Source organism: Argiope bruennichi, chromosome X1, assembly GCF_947563725.1.
Source record: "Argiope bruennichi chromosome X1, qqArgBrue1.1, whole genome shotgun sequence".
Classification (NCBI taxonomy): Eukaryota; Metazoa; Arthropoda; class Arachnida; order Araneae; family Araneidae; genus Argiope; species Argiope bruennichi.
The window spans coordinates 118,534,921-118,559,156 of NC_079162.1; the positions used below are offsets into that span (position 1 = coordinate 118,534,921).

General features: G+C 31.0%; 1 protein-coding gene across 1 annotated transcript in view; it reads right to left on the reverse strand.

The window, feature by feature from the left end:
- Positions 1-8,445: 8,445 nt before the first annotated feature.
- Positions 8,446-24,236, reverse strand: part of LOC129959557 (nucleotide exchange factor SIL1-like) — a 30,628-nt gene continuing 14,837 nt past the window's right edge. The window contains exons 5-8 of the mRNA XM_056072467.1: positions 22,715-22,836; positions 15,181-15,439; positions 14,416-14,471; positions 8,446-8,898 (exon numbers count right to left, since the gene is read on the reverse strand). Of these exons, the coding sequence (XP_055928442.1) occupies positions 8,613-8,898; positions 14,416-14,471; positions 15,181-15,439; positions 22,715-22,836 (723 nt within the window). The 3' untranslated portion in view covers positions 8,446-8,612. The remainder of the gene's footprint in view (positions 8,899-14,415; positions 14,472-15,180; positions 15,440-22,714; positions 22,837-24,236) is intronic.

A 24,236-nucleotide genomic window follows, 5' to 3' on the forward strand; every position in this document is an offset into this window, starting at 1 on the left:
GTTGATTGGGGACGCCGAAAAAAAAAACCATTTCTTTTAGATACAGCTGACAAAATTCCTCTGGTCAATATTGACTATCCAGGAATCAACATATAATAAAAGTAAACAAGGCTGTATTTCGCAAGATTAAAAGGAAAGTGAGTACTTAGTGTGTTTAAAACTGTTACAAAACTGAATGCATAAAATATTTAATTAAGAAGTTAATAAAATAAAAGTGCTATTAATAACATAATATTAAAAATTTAGTTTAAATTAATTATATTATATTATCAATTAATGTTGAACATTTAACTCAAACTATTCTGTTTTTCAAAAGTCAAGCAACAAGGCTAAAACTAATGATAACTTAGAAAGTAACAAGCAAATTGGACAAAACTTGGTAATAATATTTACAATAACACGTCTAACTTAAAAATATGAGAAAATGTTATATTTATAATTTACATCTTATGATGTAAACGCAATATAATATGTCATGCAAATTAAAGGCAAAGAAATTTCTTAATATTGAATATGATCACCTCGAACATCAATATCATAAAACATAATAAAAGTACGAGACAGGCTAGACAGCTATGTCTCATGCTTTTATGATATTGAATTGCATGGATAACAATGTCCATCGATCATATAAAGCACTTCTAAGCCCATGCAGAGTTTGGAAAGAGTAAGAGAAATCCCGAGATTATCCCACATGGGTTATTTTTAGAATGGAACTGGTGATGAAATGTTAGTTAGTTTAGTTTAGTTACATTAACATCCCATTTTAAAGCAACACTAGGGCTATTTCGGGACGAACCTCGTAATTTTGAACCGTGGTCAGATGACGAGGGCGATACTCGAACTGGCACCCCTGTCCAAACTTCCACACCAAACCAGCGGAAGGTCGTTTGGCCCCGGCGGATTTAACGTGCAACAAACCCGTTTTCACGACTGTTCTTCAGTGGAATCGTGTCTCGAACCTGAAGCCCTCCGGAGGAAATGTTAGAGATATCTTTAAATGTTAAATAAGGCCGACATATTCTATTCTGATTTTCACAAGTGGTTCCCGAGTAAGAGAAAAATGTAACCTATCCAAGCCTTAAAAACGTTTTATTGTGTTGCTTTATGTTTAAAAATAAATTCACTCTTAGTTTATGTGCCGCGCGAACTTTTACTTTTGCCCCATGCTTCATAAAAATGAATGACTGTAACTTTAAGAATCTGAAGATAAAACTACCTTATTTGTCAGCTTCATTAACCCCATAAAATTGCTGATCTAAGCAGACATGAGGAGAATTTCCTTTCGATGTTGATAAAAATTGAGAATGTATTGCCAAAATTATCTTTCTACTATTTCCGTTAACAAGTGTGCTGTGTTTCAAATGATTATGAATTGAAAAACTTAAAAAGAAACTAAGAAAGATTAATCTTTCATCTCTTAATAGTAAGTTTAAATTATTTTAGATTTCATGACTGTACCTTCTTTAAAAGATGTTTCTACTCCACAATTGAATCTTGTTTTTCATAAATGTTCCAAACAATGAGTGCAATGGAGACCAGTTGAAATACCTCATAAATGCCACATAAATATATTAAACGTGTTTAATACCGAATATAGCTATCAAAAGCAATTGAGAAACATGGCAGATACTAGGCGGGATGGATACCCTTTGCATAATATATATATATATATATATATATATATATAAACCATTAAGTCAAATCCTTCTGTTCATATTAGGCAACCCCGAAACGAAACATCTTTTAAAGAAGGTACAGTCATGAAATCTAAAATAATTTCATGACTATACCTTCTTTAAAGGAAGTTTCTACTTACAACAGAATCTTGTTTTTCATAAATGTTCCAAACGATGTGTGCAATAGAGACCAGTTGAAACATCTCATAAATGCCACGTAAATAAATTAAAAGTTTTTAATACCGAAAACAACTGTCAGCAGCAACTGGGAAACACGGCAGATACAATATTGATATATTCTGTTTGCATTAAAAAAATACACTAAGTTTAATCCTTTCCACATACATCAGAAGCTAAAGACCCGATCTGTTCATATTAGGCAACCCCGAAACGAAACAGATGGTTTCTCTTTACAATGAAAATGACGTGCAACTTGGTGTTCCGCGACTTAACCCAAGTGGGAGGGCAGGCCGTCATTCCCCGCGTAAAGCAACAGCGGTCAGCCACGCGACCCTATTGTACGGCACCCGTGGGAACATACGTTAAATGGTATGGCAGTTTGCGTGTTCGTGTAATTGATGAGGTCGGATCAATGGTATTATATAGACTTTCATCTCCTGAATTCGATATAAGGGAACAGATTTCACAAAATGTAGTGAAGCACGCAAAGGTTGCTTGCTGCTGGTTGTTTGTCTATCTGAATGCAGAAATTCGGTCACGGCAGGAATGAAGGAAGGGTGAAGTGAAAAAGTGAAATGGTAATGAGGTAAATGATATTTAGACTTGCCTGCCTCACAGCGTGGGAAATATAATAAATAACCCCGTAAACACTCGCTCTGAACGTGGGAATATGGTACTGATAAAGTGGTTCGGGAAAGTGATAAAGTGGTATAATAATACTACGTTCCCAACTTAATATTATTATACTATATCCATCAATCTGTTTATTTATTCCTAGCGCCAGAAAGAAAGAATATATTTACAGTGACAAGCATAGTAATTTTTTTAAATTAATCGTTTTTATTAGAGGATTAAAAAGTAGATTTTTAAATTTTTATTTTCGTTATTTTTTTTTTTTCATATTAGTCTTTGATTTATATTTATAAAAACTATAGAATCTTGATATCAATTTTTTTTTCATATTCATTACCAGATGGCGTCACTTCGAATAAAAAAATATTTAAGAAATTTGTTAAGTTAATAATTAAATTAATCGACTAATTTATAAATAGCATCTGAAAGTATTAAAATAATATGCCATTATCGGGAACACACAAGTGTGCGAAGTTTCAATCAGGAAAATTTCTCCGGAAGGAAATCGATAACAAAATTTCATTTCTACAAACATAAAGCAAGTCAAATTAAGTAAATGTGTGCAAACTTTTTCAAACTTACCAGGCTTTAAAAAAAAAGTATTTTCGAGAAGATTCCAGTTTTATTTACTTATTGATTATTATTATTTTAATATTTTCCGTTTGCAAAAATTAAGTTAGATGAAAGCTTCATGAATTAAAGTCCGAAATTGGGGAAGAGTAGAAAATTTTTTGGTAACAAGAAAATCGTTAGTCTTAATTTTTTTTTTAATATACCTATTTTTTAAAAACTTTTAAAAAAATAATCAAAGATAAATTTTAGTGCAATTATCTCTTATGATGTTTCATTAGTTGGAATAAGTTTCCTAATTACATATATACTTGAAGAAGTGAATCTTTTTCTCCTTCTAAGAAAGTGACGTGTGGAACCAACAGAAGTGTTCTTTCATACTTCTGCCTAACTTTCTAGCATAGTTCAGGCCGTGGTTGCCAGGTGGTAAAGTCTTTACTTCAGGAAAAGAGGGTTTCAAGTTCAAAACCCGGTTCCACCGAAGAATAGCTGTGTAAGCTAGTCTGGTACACGTTTAATCCGTCTGGGTCAAATATCCTCCCACTGGTGTGCTGCGAAAAATCGGAAAGGCGGGTTCAAGCTCAAGTTTCGTCTTCGTCATCTGACCGTGGTTCAAAATACCGAGGTCCGTCCCAAAATAGCCATGGAATTGCTTTAAACTAAAATACGCTTGTCCTTAGCTTCGTCGTATAGAGGAAAGCCGAATATGCATTTTGCAACGGTGCCTGTTCTCTCTGACCAATTCATTCCAAAGTTCATTATAAAGCTATAGTTTTGGAGTCAAGACCAGAGATAAAATAGCATTTCTCTAGTTTACTGCATTATAGTGTTCACATATGCATGGACAGACAGTCTACTTTATAATAGATTTTATCCACAAATTTGGTGTAAAGATTGCATCATGAAATTCATTCATCCAGCTCGGTGTGTTTTCACATTAATCTCATTCGCTAACACATGAATCGCATTCTCTAAAATTTGCTGCACATCTGGTGATTAAATCACAAATCAACTTTCATCCTCTTACTAGTTGCATATGGTGTTTATATGCGCATAGAAAGATAGACAGGCTTTTTTTTGTGTGTGTTTGTTTGATAGAAATCTGCAATATTGTTATAAAGACCACGTCCTCATTTCATTTGTAATGCGTATTTGAGTTGTCCCATTTATAGACTGACAGAATTATAAAAAATGTCAAGGAGTATTTTTCCAATCAATGCTTTATATACCAGTAAACAATGAATTTAAGAGGTTATGCTTCCTAATAAATATTTTTGATGTAACAAAAGCAATATCAGTAAAAGATAAGGTGGCAGCCAATCTATGAGAAAAAAAAAACCCTTTCCGTATTTTCTTACAATAAAAATATTGTAAAATTTATAAATAAAATAGCAAAATATTCTTTTATCTTGCTTGTGCTTGTAATGTTAACGCGTAATCTACAATTTTACGGTTAAAATTCTAATTGAATTCATTCAATACGTTCATGCCTCTAACAGCTCGAATTATCCTCAGTATTATGGATTTTTCGAACCTTTATTGTTACTTCTAAATGCTAAAGGAATGAAACAAAAATGCTCGCATTTTGATACCAAAAGTAGTCTTCTTAAAACATTCTGGCACTCTCTAATAAACTTGGAGAATAATAATCTAATAACCTTGCATGGCACTTGCGTATGAGTTACAAAATATTAATATTTAGCGCGAATTTAGCATTTTTACTGAACCTATTGTGATCCCTGACGAATTTTTTAGAGATTAATCCATAGTATGCGGCTAACAGTATCCGAAAATCCAAATTCGATAGATTTCTACAATATAGATGTTAAATATGTGAGTCGAATTTCATCCATCTAGCTCTCTCCGTTGTGTAGTTATCGCGTTAACTTATATTCGAACAGTCTGACAGACAGACTTCCTCTGAATAGAATTTGCTCAACATTTGATAGAAATTTACAAATTTGGTGTAAAGACAGTATAGAAAATTTCATCCGTGTAGCTCAAACCGTTTATCAGTTATTTCATTTAGCGTTATTCAGACAAGACAGACAAACAGACGTATACTAAAATGGTGTTTTTCGAATGAGGGAGGTCTACAAAATGGAGATTCGTCAAAATCTCGAGTTCAAATTTTTTGACGATTACAATACTTCTTTTATAATTCCCTGTGTTTTCCCTGCACGTATACGAGGAAATGCGCGAACAGCGCTCATATGCCTTTTATAATGGAAAAACAATATTTCATAATTAGTGGAAAAAGCAAGGTTCTTCAATAAATGTGGATTTAAAGAAGATGTAGCTTTTAACAGTAAAATTTTTGGACATGAGTCCAAATATTTTTTATGGTATTCTTCACGAACATGAAATCCTCAGCTAAAAAGTCTCTCTCTTTTTCAGTTTCAGTAGCTCAAATAGTAATTAAATAACTTGTAGTCATTATTTCAATATCGGTATTTTTTTCTCAGCATTAGATTTTCACTATCACCAAGCTCTATCAAAAATAAGTGTTTAATGTTTTTGCTTCTTCGATTATGTTTCTTTTGACAATGTTTTACATTAACTGTTTAAAAAAATTTTTTTTTAAAGATTTTTATAAAATAAAGACATTATTGGTTCAGATATCTGAATTCTTTTAAAGAAATGGCCGAAAAATATTAGCAATATAAGAAAAGCTAATTTTAGAACCAATTTATCCTGAAAAACATTTATAATATTATCACTCTGACAGATCCAGGAAAAGTTTTTATTATTGAAATATATGTATTTCTTTATGTTGTCAAAAACATTTAAAATACTTTCACAAATACTGATATTTTCTACCCAATGAAAAGAACAAAACTTCAATGAAAATTCAGAAGAACCAATAGCTTCTAGAAAATCAGCACATACAGCTGGGCTATCTTTAAATATTCTATACATTGCTCTTAAAATGACATTTACTTTCCATCCAGTAGATTTATGTTCATACTGAAACGTTCAATGGAATTTGTGTAATCCACAAGTAGCTAAATATAAAATTTTATAGTCATTTTCGCAAGCTTTCTTTATGTATTAAAAGAAATTAATTTACATTTGGTCCATATTTACTAATTTGTAGAAGTGACTGTATGTCCAAACTCGACGTAACTTCTTTAAAGTTCTCAAACAATTCTTGAGCAGTTGTATGCCTTAAAAATGTTGAATTTCAATATCTTCTGGAGACTCTATTGGTTGATTCACACCAATATATTACAATAAGATTTTAATAATAATAATAATTTAAGATAATAATGGAAATTTTTGTATTTTCCTGCATTTTCCCTGTTTCGATGATTTTTAAATTCCCTGCATTTTCCTGGTTCTCCCGGTGCCATAACAACCCTGTACGCGCTTCGACTGGATGTTTAATTTGAATTCTGCTCTATTAAATGTAATGTGTTTTTAATCAAAATGAACATAAACGGGTAAATATTTTATACTGCATTCCAAAAAGTCTGCCAAATGCATAGTTCTTAAATTCGTTTGAATAGCAATTATGCAGCATACTGTTGGGAAAGAATTAAATAGAATTTCGAATTTTGTTTTATTAATAACATGTTTAAAATGTATATTAACATTTAAAACATAATTTACATTAATAGTCACAACTGTGCACATTCTTTCGAGAAAATATAATTCTGTGGATTGATACTTTATATAAACACTTATTTTTGAAGAAATGCCAAAAAATTATACATGAATGGAAAGATAACATAATCAAAGACAATTTCTTTAATTTTTTCGTGTTGCATCAAAAATTATAGCAATCAAAGCTACCAGGACAATAAAATTTTAAATAACACAATTTTATTATAAGAAAATTGAATATTTGTTCGAAAATATGAGTATCGAAACAAAATCACAAAAGTTTGATATGCCAATAAATATTCTAAGTGAATTGGAATTTTAATCACATTTATTATACTAATTTTTTGTGAATATTTCAGAATTTTCCTTCTAATATTTTCTTTGTTAAATTGTTTTTAGCATCTCATGTTTTTATCAGGGTTGCCACTCGAATCTGGAAAAAAAATCCCCTGTGTTTTCTCTGTTTTTCCCCTGTACGTATATTCAAGATACGAAGAATTGCTTGAATACCACTCATGTGCTAGTTGCAATGCAATATGTTTTCAAGGAGTGGAAAAAGCAAAGAAAGGAAGCAACACTTTAACATTATTCCAAACAATAGTATATTAAAAGAAGGTTTATACTTACATACAAAAAAAATTATCTTTATTTATTATCTAGAATTTAGCAAAACAAAATTTAAAATTATTCTGGAGACTAAAAAGTTCGAAAACAGTCGAACATTCAATTTGACGTTTTCAAATTTAGCATGTCGTCTTTTCCTGTATTCCTTTTTATCCAACATCAGTGATGACTCTTTGGAAATAGCAGGCAAGTCTTGTATGTTTTCCTTTTCTGGCATGACTAGTAAGTGGCTCTTTTCCCACATTACTTAGGCTTATTACCTTCTTACAAAGTGAGCAGTATGCAACTAACGGATTTTGCGGAACTCCTTGAATAAGTTTAGCAAAATAAGGATTGATTTTTTTTATCCAATTTGTATTAAATACGGATTTTGAGCAGCTCATTGCTTTAAAAAAATTCCATATCTATCTAGAATAAATTGAAAGTTTCTCAAATAATAAACAAACCAATCAATTACTCAAGTATGGCAGACTAAACACCACCGCGCTGCCTACGTAGATTGAAATGTTTCCGCCACAGAAATATATTCGATTTTTTCAAGCAGTGACAGAAGTCCCACGTATGTTCATTAGCTGCAATTCGGGAATCTCATAGAAAAAGTCAAGCAAATCGAAATGGACTGATCTATACAGAAAAAAAGGAAAAAGAATAGAGAAGGGCAGAGTTTCCGTATTATAAAATCGCGAAATTTCTTTTTTGGAAGCTATGACTACGATCTTTTATTCTTACAATCTTTAGAGATCGGCATTTTGTAGACAGGGAAAAAAAATAATTAAGAAACTTAAAATTCCCTGTATTTTCCAAGTTTTTTAGACGATTTTTAAATGCCCTGTGTTTTCCGTGGTTTTAGAGGATTTTTAAATTTCCTGTGGTCCCAGAGCGTGGCAACCCAGTTTTATACAATATTTTTTATATCTCCAATTTACAATATTTTTGACTCCAATTACTATGATAAAAAAAGATGACTTTCAACTTGTCTTGCATTAACGCAATAACCAGTACATTCAATTAGAATTTCAAGAGCGAAGTATTGATTGTAAAACAATGTTTTGTTATTCAATATGAAGCCTAAAGAGAAAGCCTGTTATAATTAACATAAAAGAAAATTAAGTATACAATACTACGGACATTATGAAAACACCATCCTTAAAAAGACATTAAAATGTAAAATTTTATTGCATCTGTCCACAAGAACAAGTAAGAAAAAATATATCACATGATAAAGTAATCAATACCTTCCATTAGCACAATGTACTGGGTTACAAAGCATTTTAAATTCTTCATATTCCCATCTCAAAGAATTACCATCGGTGCTTTTTTTTACATTTTAATAACATCGTATAAAGCTTGCAATTCTGTCCATATAATCCATCTTAGTTCACTTTCATGTTTTGTCAACCAGAATTTCTTCTTGGGTTCATATTTAAGTAATAGCTGTCCGACAACTTTAATAACATGAGGCTTCTTAAAATCTTTCGAACAAACATTTGGTGCCACAGAATTCATTGCAAAAATAGTTTTTTCAAGGATTACAAAGTCGTCGTAATCTAAATACTTAGGAATTATTTCACATAAGTTCAAATTCGAGAATCCAGATGCAAATGCTCTAAAAATAAAACAAATATGAATAAATTACTTTATAACTGTTAAATAAACAAGAAAGTAATTATAAAACTCAAACTTTTTTTTATGCGGTACATAGTAATACCAAAAGAAAATATTCTCATCGTGACAGATCTTTAGTACCACATATACAATAATGATAATTCATTAGCATTCATATTTCCAGAATAATAATATTCACAGGCATATCCATTTTATTTCATTTTTGCCTAAAAGAATTCAGAATTTCGTTTCAGAAAGAAATATATTTGTTAAGAGTGCTTAACAGTGTAACTGCAATGTGCTAAAAATATTTATTAATTTAATTTACCTTATCATGACTACAATGGATTTGGAATATTCCATGGTGATATAACAGTGATACACAGAACAATGCAATTATAATCCCAAAGTACAAAACAAGGGAGAAAAGTACAACACTATTTTAAATTTTTGATGAGAATGGGTTGCCACAGCCTTTAAATGAAATTAAATCTAGCCCAAAAAATTAATGATACATTTTAATTCGATTAAAAAAAATATGCTGTTTTACATCACTTCTCCTATTAAGAAGTTGAATAAATGTAAACGATAAGATTGTATATACAAGGTGTTCACTTTAATTGTGGCCCAACAGATAATTTTCAAGCCATTAAAGATACAAATATATTTTCAATTGAAGAAAATGCTTTAAATGTCAAAGAATTGCACTTTATTGCTGAGGATAAATTTTTGTACAATCCGTTAGTCCTATTAGATATATATAATAATATATTTTTGACTTCTCATTTTTTAAAATTTAAACTTCAGTGACCAAGTAATGAACTTTGAATATTACTATTTAAGAAGAGTTTAGACATTTCAGTGGCCGAATCAAGAAAATTCGTAATTGAGAAATTCGTAATTTGATCAATTTTGGTCTCAAGAGAGTGGATTTTTTTTCTTCTGTTGTTTAAAATGCTATTATGCCAAGCATGTTTTAGTAAATGTGATTAATGGATTGGGAGGATGCATAAAATTTCAAATCTGTTATTTTTTCAGAAGTGCATTCATTGACTCAAACAATATAAATTTTTGCATGATTTATAGTATTCTTAATAAGAATAATTAGAAATTAGTTAAAATGGGCAACTAGTATATAACGGGGAAATCAAGGAATGTAAAATTAATATTCTGTTTAATTCTTCAAATCTAATTTTCATTACTCAATGCTAAATGATCACTTTTTGCAGTTTTGAATTTAGAATTTAAACAATTCTTTATAAATTCATAAAAGAAAAAGTATTTCATGACTATAGACAGTAAATGTATATTTTGAAATTTTAACTTTCAAAATATAAATTTATGTATTCTACTTGATACTGATATATCTTTCCTGCTTTAAAATATATTGCATTTCTTCAGGAATCGTTTGTCAGAAAATTGGTTTGAATTATAATTTAATGCATCATCATGTATTAATAGTTAAATGTCATACTAAATTTTAATAATTTACAATTAGAACTCATTCTTTTAAAATAATTTTCATTGACCCAATAAATTAGCAGAAATAGCATTTTCCATATATTATGTAGAAAAATTCTCTAAAAAGTTATTTTTTTATTTTTGTCTATGATCAGTCAATTTTTATGCATCTGGTATTATCATTAATTTGCGTGGGGGTGGGCGGAATATAGCATTTGTCCTTCTGCTACCAAATTATTCATAATTTTTTTTTTCATATAAAGTGTTAAGGCTTAAGATGAAAATGCTTTTTAATGTCTTAATAATCTATGGCCGCTGCATTGTATTTTCCTTTTGCCTAGAAGTAGTGCACATTTAAAATAAAATCATAATTATTTTAATTATTCAGCATAGAAACAGGATTACTTTTATGCCGGATTAAAATGGTGCTTGAATTTAATTTTTAAATATAGAATAACAAAATTTCCTACAATCCCATTTTAACTATAATAATAATCTTACAAATATTAGTCACATAAAAAAATAGAATTTGAAGAACATGAAATTTTAATATTTGAAATAAATTCTGAAGTAATATTCAAAACGGTCATTAGTGTTGACCTTTTTTTTTTTAAAAAAAATGTGTATATTTTATTATTTTTGAATTACTGGTTTGTCATAGTATTTATGTTTAAACTTTTCTTTATAGATGACTGTTACTTTACCAGCAAATGATTTTACATCCTCCCTTGTCTAATCTGTCTCTCTTTAATCATTTGGCTGACCATTTTACTATCTTGTCTTATACTGTCACCACCTCCTGAGTGATGAGTACTTTGACTGCCAATAAAGATAAATAGTAATGCAAATGGTCAAGGGGGAAAGACAGGTAGTATTTCCAAATTACTTGAAAAGAAGGGAAAGCACTTACTTTGCCAAAATATACACAGTATGAGTATGTTTGAGCTTTCCTTTAAACCTTAAAAGTGAAATCAAATTTTGAATTCTGTTTTTGCAATGGATGATGAAATTAATTAAAAATACAACTACAAAATTTATATCACCTCTCTATTGCCAAACTTACACTGACAAGTATTACTTTAACCAGAAAAAAAAATTCCAGATTGAACTGAAAATATAAGCTCACTGTGAAACTAACTTCTGTTGTAGAAGGAAAAAAATTTAAGAATAGTCATAAAAAATATGCTATATTGAAATCAAAACTTTTTCACATCTGTACTGAAGTTAATTACTTTCAGTTGCTATTATTATTTATATCATTTCAAGTTTTCTTTTGTATTGTGGTATCAACACGTTATTTTAATAAATAAAAATATTTAGAGAAAAAAATTGCTTTCATTAAATGTCATTTCAAATTGCTGTAAATCACACTGAAATGCCTTCTTAAACAATGAGTTTCAGCAAATTTCAGAGTTCTGTGCGACAGATATTGTTTGAATTCCAAATGTATGTTTCAAGGCTTTTCTGCATTAGTTACGGGGGGGGGAGGCTATAAAACTGCTCGTCTTTATCAACTTTGCTAGATATTAAATCAAAACAGCAGCATAGAACACATGCTACTGAAATATTCAAATTTTAATAATACATATTTATAACAGAGTATATACTGTTTAATTTACTATAATAAGAAGGGTAATAAAATAAGGAAATACAGTGCAATCTTGCTTAACAAGCATAATTCATTCCTGAATCTTACTCGTAATATTTGTTAAGAAAAACAAAATTCAATAGGAATCCACGAAAAGTAGAACAATTCGTTCCATTCCGGGAAAACAAAAAAACATTGAAGCAAAACTATATTCATATAATTTATTATCTATAATGCATATTTGTAACTTGTTTAGATAACAAGAAAGTATCTAAAGACATTTGTGTTTGCTATGGTTCAAAATCTAGCGAAAATGATACAGTATCACCGTTAAATCAATTTGCAGCGGTGCATAGATATTGATATATCAGGGTAATGCTGCTCAATATTTGATGCAATAATTTTTCAAGCTTTCAGCATATCCCTTATTTCATTGGAAGGGTTTAGCGCTGTTGCGTCAACTATTTCTCACACTTTTGACCAAAGCCCATCGAAAACATTTTGTTGCAACACAGAATGTAGCTCCATAAGCATTTCAGTAATTCTGATTGCGCTCTCCCACAATCTCATTGATGTAGTTGCTAGCCACCTCTAAGCCCATTATCTCGGCCAGAGGCAATATCGATTAAGGATTCAGATATTTGCTGAGGTCCCTCAGTCTCGTTCGATGATGCCATTCGACTTAAGCTCCTTCCATGTAGATATAAGTGCGTTAAACACATACTGACACAGGCCAATCCAGCATGTAACGTGACGATGTCTCCTCGTCACTCATTCTACGAAACTTCACTCGTTAAGAATGTTACTTTTTTAGATTTTATTTTGTTCGTTATGCGAGGTGCCCGTTAAGCAAGGTTTGATTTCATATAGTGTTATTTTACTACATCTTCTATTAATACAGTATCTCTCATATAAAAAATATTATTATATAAAACATTATAGTTAGAGATAGATACTATCATTTTGTCTTTTGTTTCACAGAAAATGTTGGTATCATATCATCAAAAAATTCACACATTCTAAAAAGTATTGTGATTCAAGAAAGTGCAAGGAACAGCTCATTAAGGACTTCGACCGTACTTCGATGTTTTTGTACTTTTACAGCTAAAAAAAAGGGGGGGGGACACCACTTCCATTATCACTTGTCAGAAAGACACGGAAGTTCTTGATAATTATATGCATAGAAGAACAAAATTAAAAATAATTTTATGTAAATGTTACAGTTATTACAGCACACAAACGAAGCGATCACAAGTAATCTTAATTCTATGTTCTCACCCTTTTATTAATTTTCGATTTCATTTCTAATGATTAATTTCCAATTTTCCACTTTAAATTTTAATGAAGAACCTAAAGATTTTTAAGTTTTCCCTTTACTTCAATTAATTTTGGATATTTTACGCGCATTTACCTATTTTCAAATATAGCATTTTATAATTACAGAAATTTTATTCTAATTTAAAATTCAATGATTTTTTAATAAAGAAAGCAGCTATCAGAAACGCTACTTTTTTAACCCACTGAAATATCGTCCACTACTTCTTAAATATATTAACTATGGGAAATGAAAGGTTTGAAGACAAAATCATATTCTCAGATAGGCGAAGAAGGCAACTTCTTGGACCCCCATAGTTGTTTCATGGTATTTTCATAGCAATTTAATTTTGAGCTATTATTTAATTTTAAAAAGCCTTGTACTTAATCAAGTTAGAATCAAGTACAATTTAAATTCTCACTAGACTCAATGAATGATCATAGTTTAGTGATGATCCATAAATCAATAGCACAAGGATGTTTTCCTTACCGTCATAAAATAATGGGAAAATCGCAATAAGAGTAGGGTAAAAAGAAATGACTAATTCAGGTTTGGCACTTTTACATAAAGAGAAAAAAGGAGTACCATTGACCTCTCAATCATTACGAAGGAGATGACTCTGTGTTGCAGCAAAGTTTGCATATTTCTTTTTTCTGTTTATAACTACAAATAAAGTTGATATAGCAAATTTACTAAAAAGTGACAGCGTTTGATTACCATAGAATACTGTTCTCTGTCTTAAAGGTGACTCACAATTAAATGTTTATTCAGTTATTTCAGTTTGTCAAAATATTTGGTATTTAAAATTTATGGTTTAGTAAATTAAAATCAAGTAAAAATATCTTTTAATTTACTAAACTATAAGTTTTAAGTTATGGGGAGATGGTAGAGGGAAAGGACCCATCTCATGAAACATGTAATGAATAATGATCCCTATAGGACTTAATCCTCAACTGGGAAGATGGAACAAACAAGCATTCCATACAAAGTGAAACAAAAGTAAAAAATAAAAAAACAAAGTTATCACATTATTCAGAGATTATTTTCATACAACAAGTGATATTGTTACATAGCATCAAATGTAAACTTAAAAAAAAATAATTAATCTAAAGGCATGCAAACATGATAAAACTATATATATATAATTTGTTTACCTTTTTAATTTTGCAAGCTGATTTTGATTTTCATATGCTGTTACTGGGCCCATATACTGAAACATAAAATTTCTATCACTAAAAATTTTAAAAATATTTCATAGATTTTTTTTTAAAAAAAGCTGTAATTTAGTTTTATCATAGAAATGCATTTAATTCATTATATTTAGAGAAACCTACCCAAGAATAATAAATTGTTATCTTCATAACAATAAGGTATTTAAGGGATAATAGAGATTTGAACTTTATACATTATTTCACTTTCATTAAATATAATTGCAATGCTGATTTCAGCAAAAAATGCTCGATTCCAAGTAGAATAACTACAGTTTTTTTTTTTTTTTTTTTTTTTTTTTTAATGTGCAGAGATATAAGAGAACTCAAACTATTAAAAAGATAAAATTCCGTAAAGTTTGGACTGAGACATTTAAATAAATTACTTAGTATAATAAAGTGTGGCTAGCAAATTTATTTTGCTACTTTTAAATTTTTCTTCTAGAAAAAAAACAGAGGTTATACAAAAACCTTTGTAAAACAACAAAAAAAATCATGAAAATGAAATATTTATGTATTATCAATTTCATAAAATCAAAATTTATAAAGTCAAGACAAAATTTAACAACTAATTGTTAAATAGTGAATCTGCCATTAAATGATGCTAACAAATATAAAAAGAGAAAACTGTCATTAGCCTACGAATGTTCGTCGAAAAAGGTATATACTTTTATTAAACAGTGCATTTCAAAGAGTCAAAAATTTGCTTACAATTTCAGAGGCTAAATCTGATAGCAGTTCAAGTACTTTCAACTTTGACTTTAGGTTGTCCACTTGACTTTTCAATATTCCAGCTAATATATTAAGTCCCTTATGACGAAAAAAGTTCAGCTGAGAAACTGGGTTGTTCCGAATATAGCTTGATAAAGTATAGAGTGAAGAAGTAGAACGGCGATGAGCGTTTCTTAGAACTTTTAATATATAATTGAGAATTTGAGCATCTTCAGCATATTTCTGGACAGTAGGATTGCTATAAAGTATAAGACAAAATAAAAATTAAGACAAAAACTTCATTGACTCTGCCTAGAAAAATTTTTAATCAGTGATCACTGCTGTATTAACATATTAGTTACCAAGTCCCATTTCTGAGTTTATCCCAAGCTAATTAATCTAAATATTTTTTTTTTAAATAGTCAGTCTTTTTTTCCAATTCTTCAAATTTAAGTTTATGATTATGAGGCATATATCACCAGATTTAAATAATTTTAACTGAAATGTTGAATATTAGGGCCCGCATGCCTATACCTAATGCAAAATATCATACAAAGACAAGGAAATTATACTCTTTTAATTTATTGTTTTTCTCCATTAAGGAAATTTCATACTAACGGAAAGCACTTTTTTACATAAAATGGTTTTTCTTTTAATTTTATATAATTTAGGGTCAATTTGAAGTTTTTTCCCAAGCAATTAAAAGAAGAAGTAACATTAAAAGATTATGAATCAAAACTAATTATGATGTGAAAAATATACATCTCTTTTATATCACTTCACAAAATTCTATCTCTTTATTTCATAACAAAGATACCTGAGGCTCCAACAGAAAACTATTCTGTCAAAACTTACAGATTAGCTTAATTTATATAGGTTCAATAGGATCATGGCAGTCAACATGTTCAAACATTATTAATGAGGTCCAAATAAACTGCATAAAATAACTCAAAAGTTCAATATATCTTTCGCCTCAGCAATAAAAATAATTATTTTACAACTAAGAAATTTTAGAGCCCATTTGCTTGAAAAATAAATAATAGATTCATAAGATTCAATATAATGATCATTTTATCAATTTCAAACATGGGCAGTAATGTGGATATACAACACTAATTTACATAAACTTGCATCGTCTAGAGATCCTAAAAATATCAATTGCCAAAACATTATATAACTTAAACGGATCCAATTGTATCTACAAGAACCATTCAAAAGGAAATATTTCATTTTGCACAGTTTCAATTTTTCCTCCTTTTTGGATAAATAATGACTTAATTATGTATAGAGAATTTCTTAGAACATTTATTATTATGAAATTTAAAAAATTAAGGAAAAAACGAAATGTACCTATAAGGCTGGTTACACACACAGTGGATTTTTCCAACGCGGTTAATTCACAGCGGAAAAAACGCTGTGTGTGTAACCAGCCTAAGATACTCGGGTCATTCTCCAAAATAAGAACTGATAAATAATATAATTTCTAAATTTAAAACTTTCTATGAAAAAGCTTCATATGTAAATAAAGTTATACAGTGTTTTAAAATAGTCTATATAATTTTCATCGATTAATTTAAATAATTTCTTTTCAGGATTCGCTTTAAATAATCTTGAAATTCTTGTCGCATTGTTATATTTATTCACCATTAGTTTTCGTCAAATTATCTTCGGATCAACAGTGGCCGACAAAATTTTTCAAGAAAATCTTCGGTTCGGCAGTGGTCGACAAATTTTTCAAGAAAATCTTCAGTTCGGCAGTGGCCGGCAAAATTGTTCAAGTAAATCTTCGGTTCGGCAGTGCCCGGCAAATTGTGAAGTTCCTGCAGAATATTATCTCAACGGATATAATTGAAGAAGAACAGGTAGGAGAATTTTCTATATCATTTTAAATAAAGAATCTTGCAAGCATTTATTTTAAGATTTGTATATTTGAGAATGACTTTTTCAAGAAAAAGAAACTGTTTGAATGTGTTTATTTTAGAAATTTCTGTTTTGAAGAAATATTAGCATTGTTATTATTATCATTATTATATTAGCATTTGTTATTAGGAAAAATAAAGGCATATTCAAAATGTTTAAAAATACAAAAAAGAAAGATTTAATTATTGTCGCTGAAGCAATAGGTGAGGTAGTTTCGGAAAAAACAAATATTATGCAGCTTAAACAAATTATAGAAAATAGCCAAGCGGCTAAAAATGATTTGGAATTTGTTAAAGACATTATCATCTCAACTGTGGAGGAACGTGAAAAAATACGAGCAAAGGAACACGAAAAAATAGAAGCCGAACGAGCGCGAGAAAAGGCAGAACAAGCGCGTGAAAAGGAAAGACAGTTAGAAAAATTAAAATTAACTTTAGCTCATGAAGAAAGTATGTGAAACGTTCAAGCGACCGGAATAAGTAGCCCTGACGGACCTCCTCCAGATAGGCATGCGGAGTCCATCGAGCAAATAATCAAAAGCATCCGCACATTGACAATGCCAATACCAACTAAATCAGAAAATTTCAATTTGTTATTCACTATTTTGGAACGTGCTTTCGAAACAAAACAGGTTAAAACTGAATACAAGGCCGAAGTCCTTCTAAATTTGTTAGGCGAGAAATGCCGACATGTTTTGTTATACGTGAACGAAAGCGAAATAAAAGATTATGACGAAATCAAAAGAATAGTGTTAAGAGAATTCCAACCATCTGCTAAAGAATGTTGGGATAACTTTCAAGCCACCAAAAGATTTAAAAGAGAAAATCATGTGCGATTCGTCGCAAGATTAAAAGCGAATTTAGAATATTATTTAGAACTAAGAAAAGTGAAAGATTTTGCGGCCCTTTGTGTCCTAATTATAACCGATAAATTAACCAGCACTCTTAACATTTGTTTGACATATCCGAGCACATTTTGATCAAACAAGGCTCAGACTGGTTAAAACCGCTGACGTTAGCAAAAGAAATAGACATATACTTCCGCGCAAGAAACAAAAGTTTGTTTTCGGAAGAGAGGAGAAATACACATGATTACATCTCAAGATCGGGCGTCAATAATTCCCGCTAAAATAACGGTCATACATTGGAAATGGAAATATTGATACGATGGAAATATTGATAGGAAAACTTGTTTTAAATGTAATTCTACATCGCATTTAATAAAATTCTGTCCCAAAAATGTTTATGCTAGACAACATAACAATCAAGGAAGATCCCATAACTCCAATCCTGTAAACTCCATGTTTAAATCAAATGAAATTGCACAAGAGTTAATAATCGCCGAGTTGGAATACGTATATATTATTGTAAACGACATTCCCATTAAAGCTTTGGTTGATAGCGGAAGCGTATTAATGATTATTAATCCTAATTATGTAAAGAAATTAAATTATGTAGGCCGTAGTACAAAAATTAAATTAGCGAACAGTTCAATTGTCAGTCTTCCGTTAGTGGCGATAGATATTAGTCATGTTGATAAAAAATCAGAAGAGAAAAGAGTTTTAGCAGCTGTAGATAAATATTTCTTTTGAATGTATTATACCATCTAATAGCTATTTAGATCTTAAAAATACTTTTTCCAATAAAAATCCTACAACTGAATGCATTTCTGAAAATAAATCCGAGCGTAAGTCATCAAGTGAAAAAGAATACCAACGTTGCACAATTCCTTCTGTTGATACCGGAAACAAATCGAATAAATTAATCCGTGAGAATAAACAAGAAAGAAAACATATTTCTCCTCATTCTGCATGTTGTATAAAAAATGATAATAATTCAACTTCTCTTCTAAATGATAATTGCTCGGCAGCGTTTTCCCAATCCATGTTGCACCTCTTATCACATCCTGACAGTCATTAGAAACCTTAGCTTCGTCAAGCACGTCACACCTCATCTCCTGCTTGTACTTTGTAACCCAGTTCATCGGACTTTTTTGCGAAGATGATCACGTCAACTACTGAAAGCCAGGTCTTTAAAAAGTTTATCATCTACCGGAGATTAAGCCCCAACCCTAGGGGCTAGGCGCTCAGTCAAACATATCATTAACTTCTCTTCTAAATGAAAATAAAAGTATTACTACTTGTTCGAAAAGGAATGCTGACTCTGAATTTTATTCACAGAGTGATGATATATCTTTGGATAAAGATAAGTTTGTTGATGTTAATTTAATAACTGATATTTGTTTTGAAAAGAGTTTTTCTGATGTGAATTCTGAATGGTTAGTGAAGGAAGTACGCACAAATGTTTTAAATGTTTATATAGGGTATTTATATAAACATTTGATAAAGGGTATTTGATTTGATATAGGGTATTTATCTGATAAAAATATGAAAGATCATGTAATTAATTTAATTTCAAATTACTCTCCAAATACAATCCGTACTACAGATTTGCACATGCCTATTATTTTAACTGATGACATCCCTGTAACCTCACCGGTTCGTAGACTTGCTCCCATAGAAAAACAATAAGGTACAAAACAAATCGAGGAATGGCTTGCCCAGCGTATCATCGAAAAAAGCTATTCTGATTATGCGTCGCCAATTGTCTTAGTGAAACGTAAAACTCGCGTACCTAGACTGTGTATTGATTAAACAGACCGTGTAAAAAAAAAAAAAAAAGAAATCAAAGATAAATTTCCTCTACCAAATATAGAAGATATTTTTGATAAGTTACACTCAGGCAAAATTTTCTCCACATTAGATCTCAAAAATGCTTACTTTCATATTGATTTGACTCCATGCAGCAGAAAGTACACGGCTTTTATTAGCCATGAAGGATTATTTCAGTTTAAAAAATGTTGTTTCGGACTTACGAATGCACCTGCTATGTTTCAACGTTACATTCAAGTAATTTTTCAAGAATTAATACATGACGGAACTTTAATTATTTACTTTGATGATATTATCATCCCTTCTCAAACCATTTCTGAAGGTATTCAAAAATTAGAACGCGTCTTACACATAGCCTCTGAATTTGGCCTACAGTTAAATCTAAAAAATGTCAGTTTCTGAAAGAAAAAATTAACTTTCTTGGTCAAGACATCGAAAATGGACAAATTAGGCCATCAACTGAAAAAACTTCAGCAGTACTAAATTTTCCTCAACCACGTAATGAAAAACAAATCCTAAGTTTCTTGGGTTTAACGGGATATTTTCGGAAGTACATTAAAAATTATGCTTTAATAGCTAGACCTATAAGCGATTTACTTAGAAATGATATAACATTTGAATTCGACCCCCCCCCTCAAATAAAAGCATTTGAGACCCTTAAAAGAGCTTTATCACAAGATCCAGTTTTACATCTGTACCAACCAGGTTCCAAACTGGAACTCCATACAGATGCTTTCAAATTAGGTTACGTTGGAATCCTTCTTCACGCTGACGACGATGATAATTTACATCCCATAGCTTATATGAGTAAACAAACACCTCAGGAAGAAAATTTATCCAGCTATGAACTAGAAGTTTTAGCTGTTATTAAAGCATTAACAAAATTCCGTACTTACATTTTAGGAACTAAAATTAAAATTGTCACTGACTGCTCTGCGTTCAAACAGACTATTACTAAAAAAGAATTAATTCCTAAAATAGCGCGTTGGGTTTTATTCCTCGAAGATTTTGATTATGAGATAGTACATCGCTCAGGCAGTCAAATGCGTCATGTTGATTCACTTAGTAGATACCCAACAGTCATGACTGCACTTTGTGATAATTTAACAGCGCGAGTGCAAGTGGCACAGATGTTAGATTAATACATAAAAAAAAATTGAAAGAACTATGTAAAGATAATAACCAAGTAGATTTCGTGGTACAAAATAACGTTTTGTATAAATGTCAGGACAACCGTCGTTTGCTTGTAATACCTGAGCTAATGAAACACGAAACAATTAAGAACGCGCATTAAAAAGGGCACTTCACCGTGGAGAAAACTAAAAACATTATCGAACGTGACTATTTTTTCCCGAATATGTAAAAAAGTATTGAATCGGTAATACAGAAGTGTGTCGAATGCATCCTAGTCAACCGAAAGCGTGGTAATCCTGAAGGGTTCTTACATCCGATTCCGGAGGAAAACTTTCCTCTAAGTACTTACCATGTTGACTTTATTCGACCCTTAGTGTCAACCAATAAAAATTACAATCATATTCTCAGCGTAATAAATGCGTTCTCAAAGTTTGTTTGGTTATATCCTGTTAAAGGTGTCACTGCAAATGATGCAATTACGAAATTGCAAATCTAGGAAGCAGTGTTCGGAAATCCCATGCGTATCATCACGGATAAAGGTTCCGCATTTACCTCCAAGGAATTCACAAACTATTGCGCGAATCAAAATACAAATCAATTTCAAATTACCACAGGAATACCTCGAGAAAATGGACAGGTGGAAAGGGTTCATGGAATACTTATCTCCCTGCTTGCCAAACTTTCCATCAATGATCCCACGAAGTGGTACACTCATGTTCAAGCAACGTGTATTTAATTCTACTGCTCCACGAAGAACAAAATTTACTCCTTTCAAACTCATGATAGGTGTGCAAACGCGGCATAAAACTGACTAGAAAATTCTCGATATCCTACAGGAAGAATATGAGCAATTCGTCATCGACAGCCGCGAGGACATTCGTGAAAAAGCGCGACAGAACATCTTGAGCCTTCAAGAAGAAAATAAAAGAGCTTACAACACGTACAGGAAAAAAGCTACTCAATATAATCCAGGTGACTTAGTGGCCATACAGAGGACCCAATTCGGCAGTGGTTTGAAGCTTCGCCCGAAGTCCCATGGTCCCTATCGCATCACAGCGAAGAAGCCACAGGCGAGATACCTAGTGGAGAAAGTGGGAATCCACGAAAGCAGATTATATGAAGCCTTGGTTTACAACTGCATAAAGCACCTACTTTTTTTTCCTGTTTTGCAAAAATCTAAAATTTTCTTTTTTGAGTTTGTCAGATTCTTCTCAGATTGACGAGGACGTCAAGTTCATCAGGACGGTCGATTGGGTGTACGAAGCGTCATCCTGGCAGCCAATAAAAAGCTATCTGATTCCCGCCATTAAAACTGTAATAGCGTTCATCGATGTAAAGCGACCCAGCCGTTCGCCCAGTTCATTAAATTCGTTTATGTAAAATTAGTGAGTGATTCTTGTAATATGAGCCATATCTAAGCATTAATCTCAACAGGACTTTCCCCTAGGGCCCGTGAGAGATATTTGATTTGATATATAATCCGATTAGTAGAGGCCTGTTTTTCGGAAAATGTCCACACACACACACACACACACACACACACACACACACACACACACACACACACACACACACACACACACACACACACACACACACACACACACACACACACACACACACACACACACACACACACACACACACACACACACACACACACACACACACACACACACACACACACACAAGGCACTTACAAGCGTTACAAAGAAACTTTCAAAAATTAATCTTCAGTAAATCATAAGATTTCTAAGTAATAAAAGAAATATTTAAGAAAAATTAAAATATGAATAACAAAAGTATTACCCTTGCATAGCAGCTGTAAGCACAGAAAATGTTGCAGAAGAAATTTCGGGGTCCGTATGACTAATTAATGGCAAAAGGAATTCCAATCCACCGAGTTTTATGAAATCGATTGCAGTATCATACTAAAGAATTGTTTCAAAATGAAAAGCAAATATTAACATAGATAAAAAAAACATATATATATATATATATATATATATATATATATATATATATATATATATATATATATATAAGATTTGTTGCACATAAATATATATATATATATATATATATAAGATTTGTTGCACATAAATATATTCATAATTGTTCTCAACAAAATGTCCTCTACACAAACTGTGTGATATGCATCAGTGGCTTAGCGTGGTTTTTCAGTAGCCCGGGGCGTAAACCAAATTCTCCGCCTCTAATTTAGGTATTTAAATCCAAGAAGCCCAACATTTACGGAAAGTTGAAGGAACTTTTCGGCAAGAATAAATTTATTATTGTGATAGAACAGGGTACAAATAAAGAAGTCTTGTATGCATGTTTTATAATATAACAAACACATTGCACCCAAAAGTTCTTACACCAATTATTCATATACACACAACATTTACGTCATGCAACGATAAGACTAAGTTATTAAATAAAATTCAGAATACATAACGAATAACAACTACAAGAATATAAAATATAAATCAACTTCCAATTAAAGCTATAATGATAGTTAAAATATGCACATTTTAATTTAAAAAATTAATAGAATTAAAAATAAAACAAGTTTTTGACTAAAACTTTATACATCTCATTTTTCTAAGAGCAAAATCTTTTATTGCGCCATCAATTTTCTATATTATCACCTACTTCTTGCTCAATAGACAAGATAGCCAGATTGGTTCGCTTTAAAGTACTTATTTTTTGTCTTAAATAATTTTTTGATTAGCATCAATATTGAAAATCTTCACTCACAGCTGGCATTGTACATGACGATTGTGATTAATATATCGGAGCATTATTATAATATTGAGTAGAGTATCTGCCAGCTTGGATTTCACAATAGATTACAATAATACGAGTGGGTCCACATTAATTTATCTATTTTCATTGCTTGTGACAGCTATGAAAGTACATAGTCGAACTCGTTCGAGTTTGAATGTCATGTTCGTCAGATGCATAGATTAAATTACATTCTGCTGCCCAAATTTAACAGTGTAGCCGGCTTTAAATTGGCAGGTTTTCCAGCCAAATTTCGAAATTGCTGAAACCTTACACGAATTTCAGCAATTATTCTATCTAACGAAGAAAACAGCTTCCGTCTTAACTCATTTTCATGAGTCAAGTTGACATCTCTACTTCCGTCGTTAAAAACGTGCCTTCTCATTTTGAGTCTCTGGGATTTCATGAAAATGAATAGGTCTTCATACACATTGTTTATTTAACTTATATCGTCATCTGTCGATTCCTCTCGTTTTTCCATCAGTACCATCTGCAAAGCACTTACTTTCAGAGCGTACGGTTTCATGTCGAGTCTCTTGTTCAT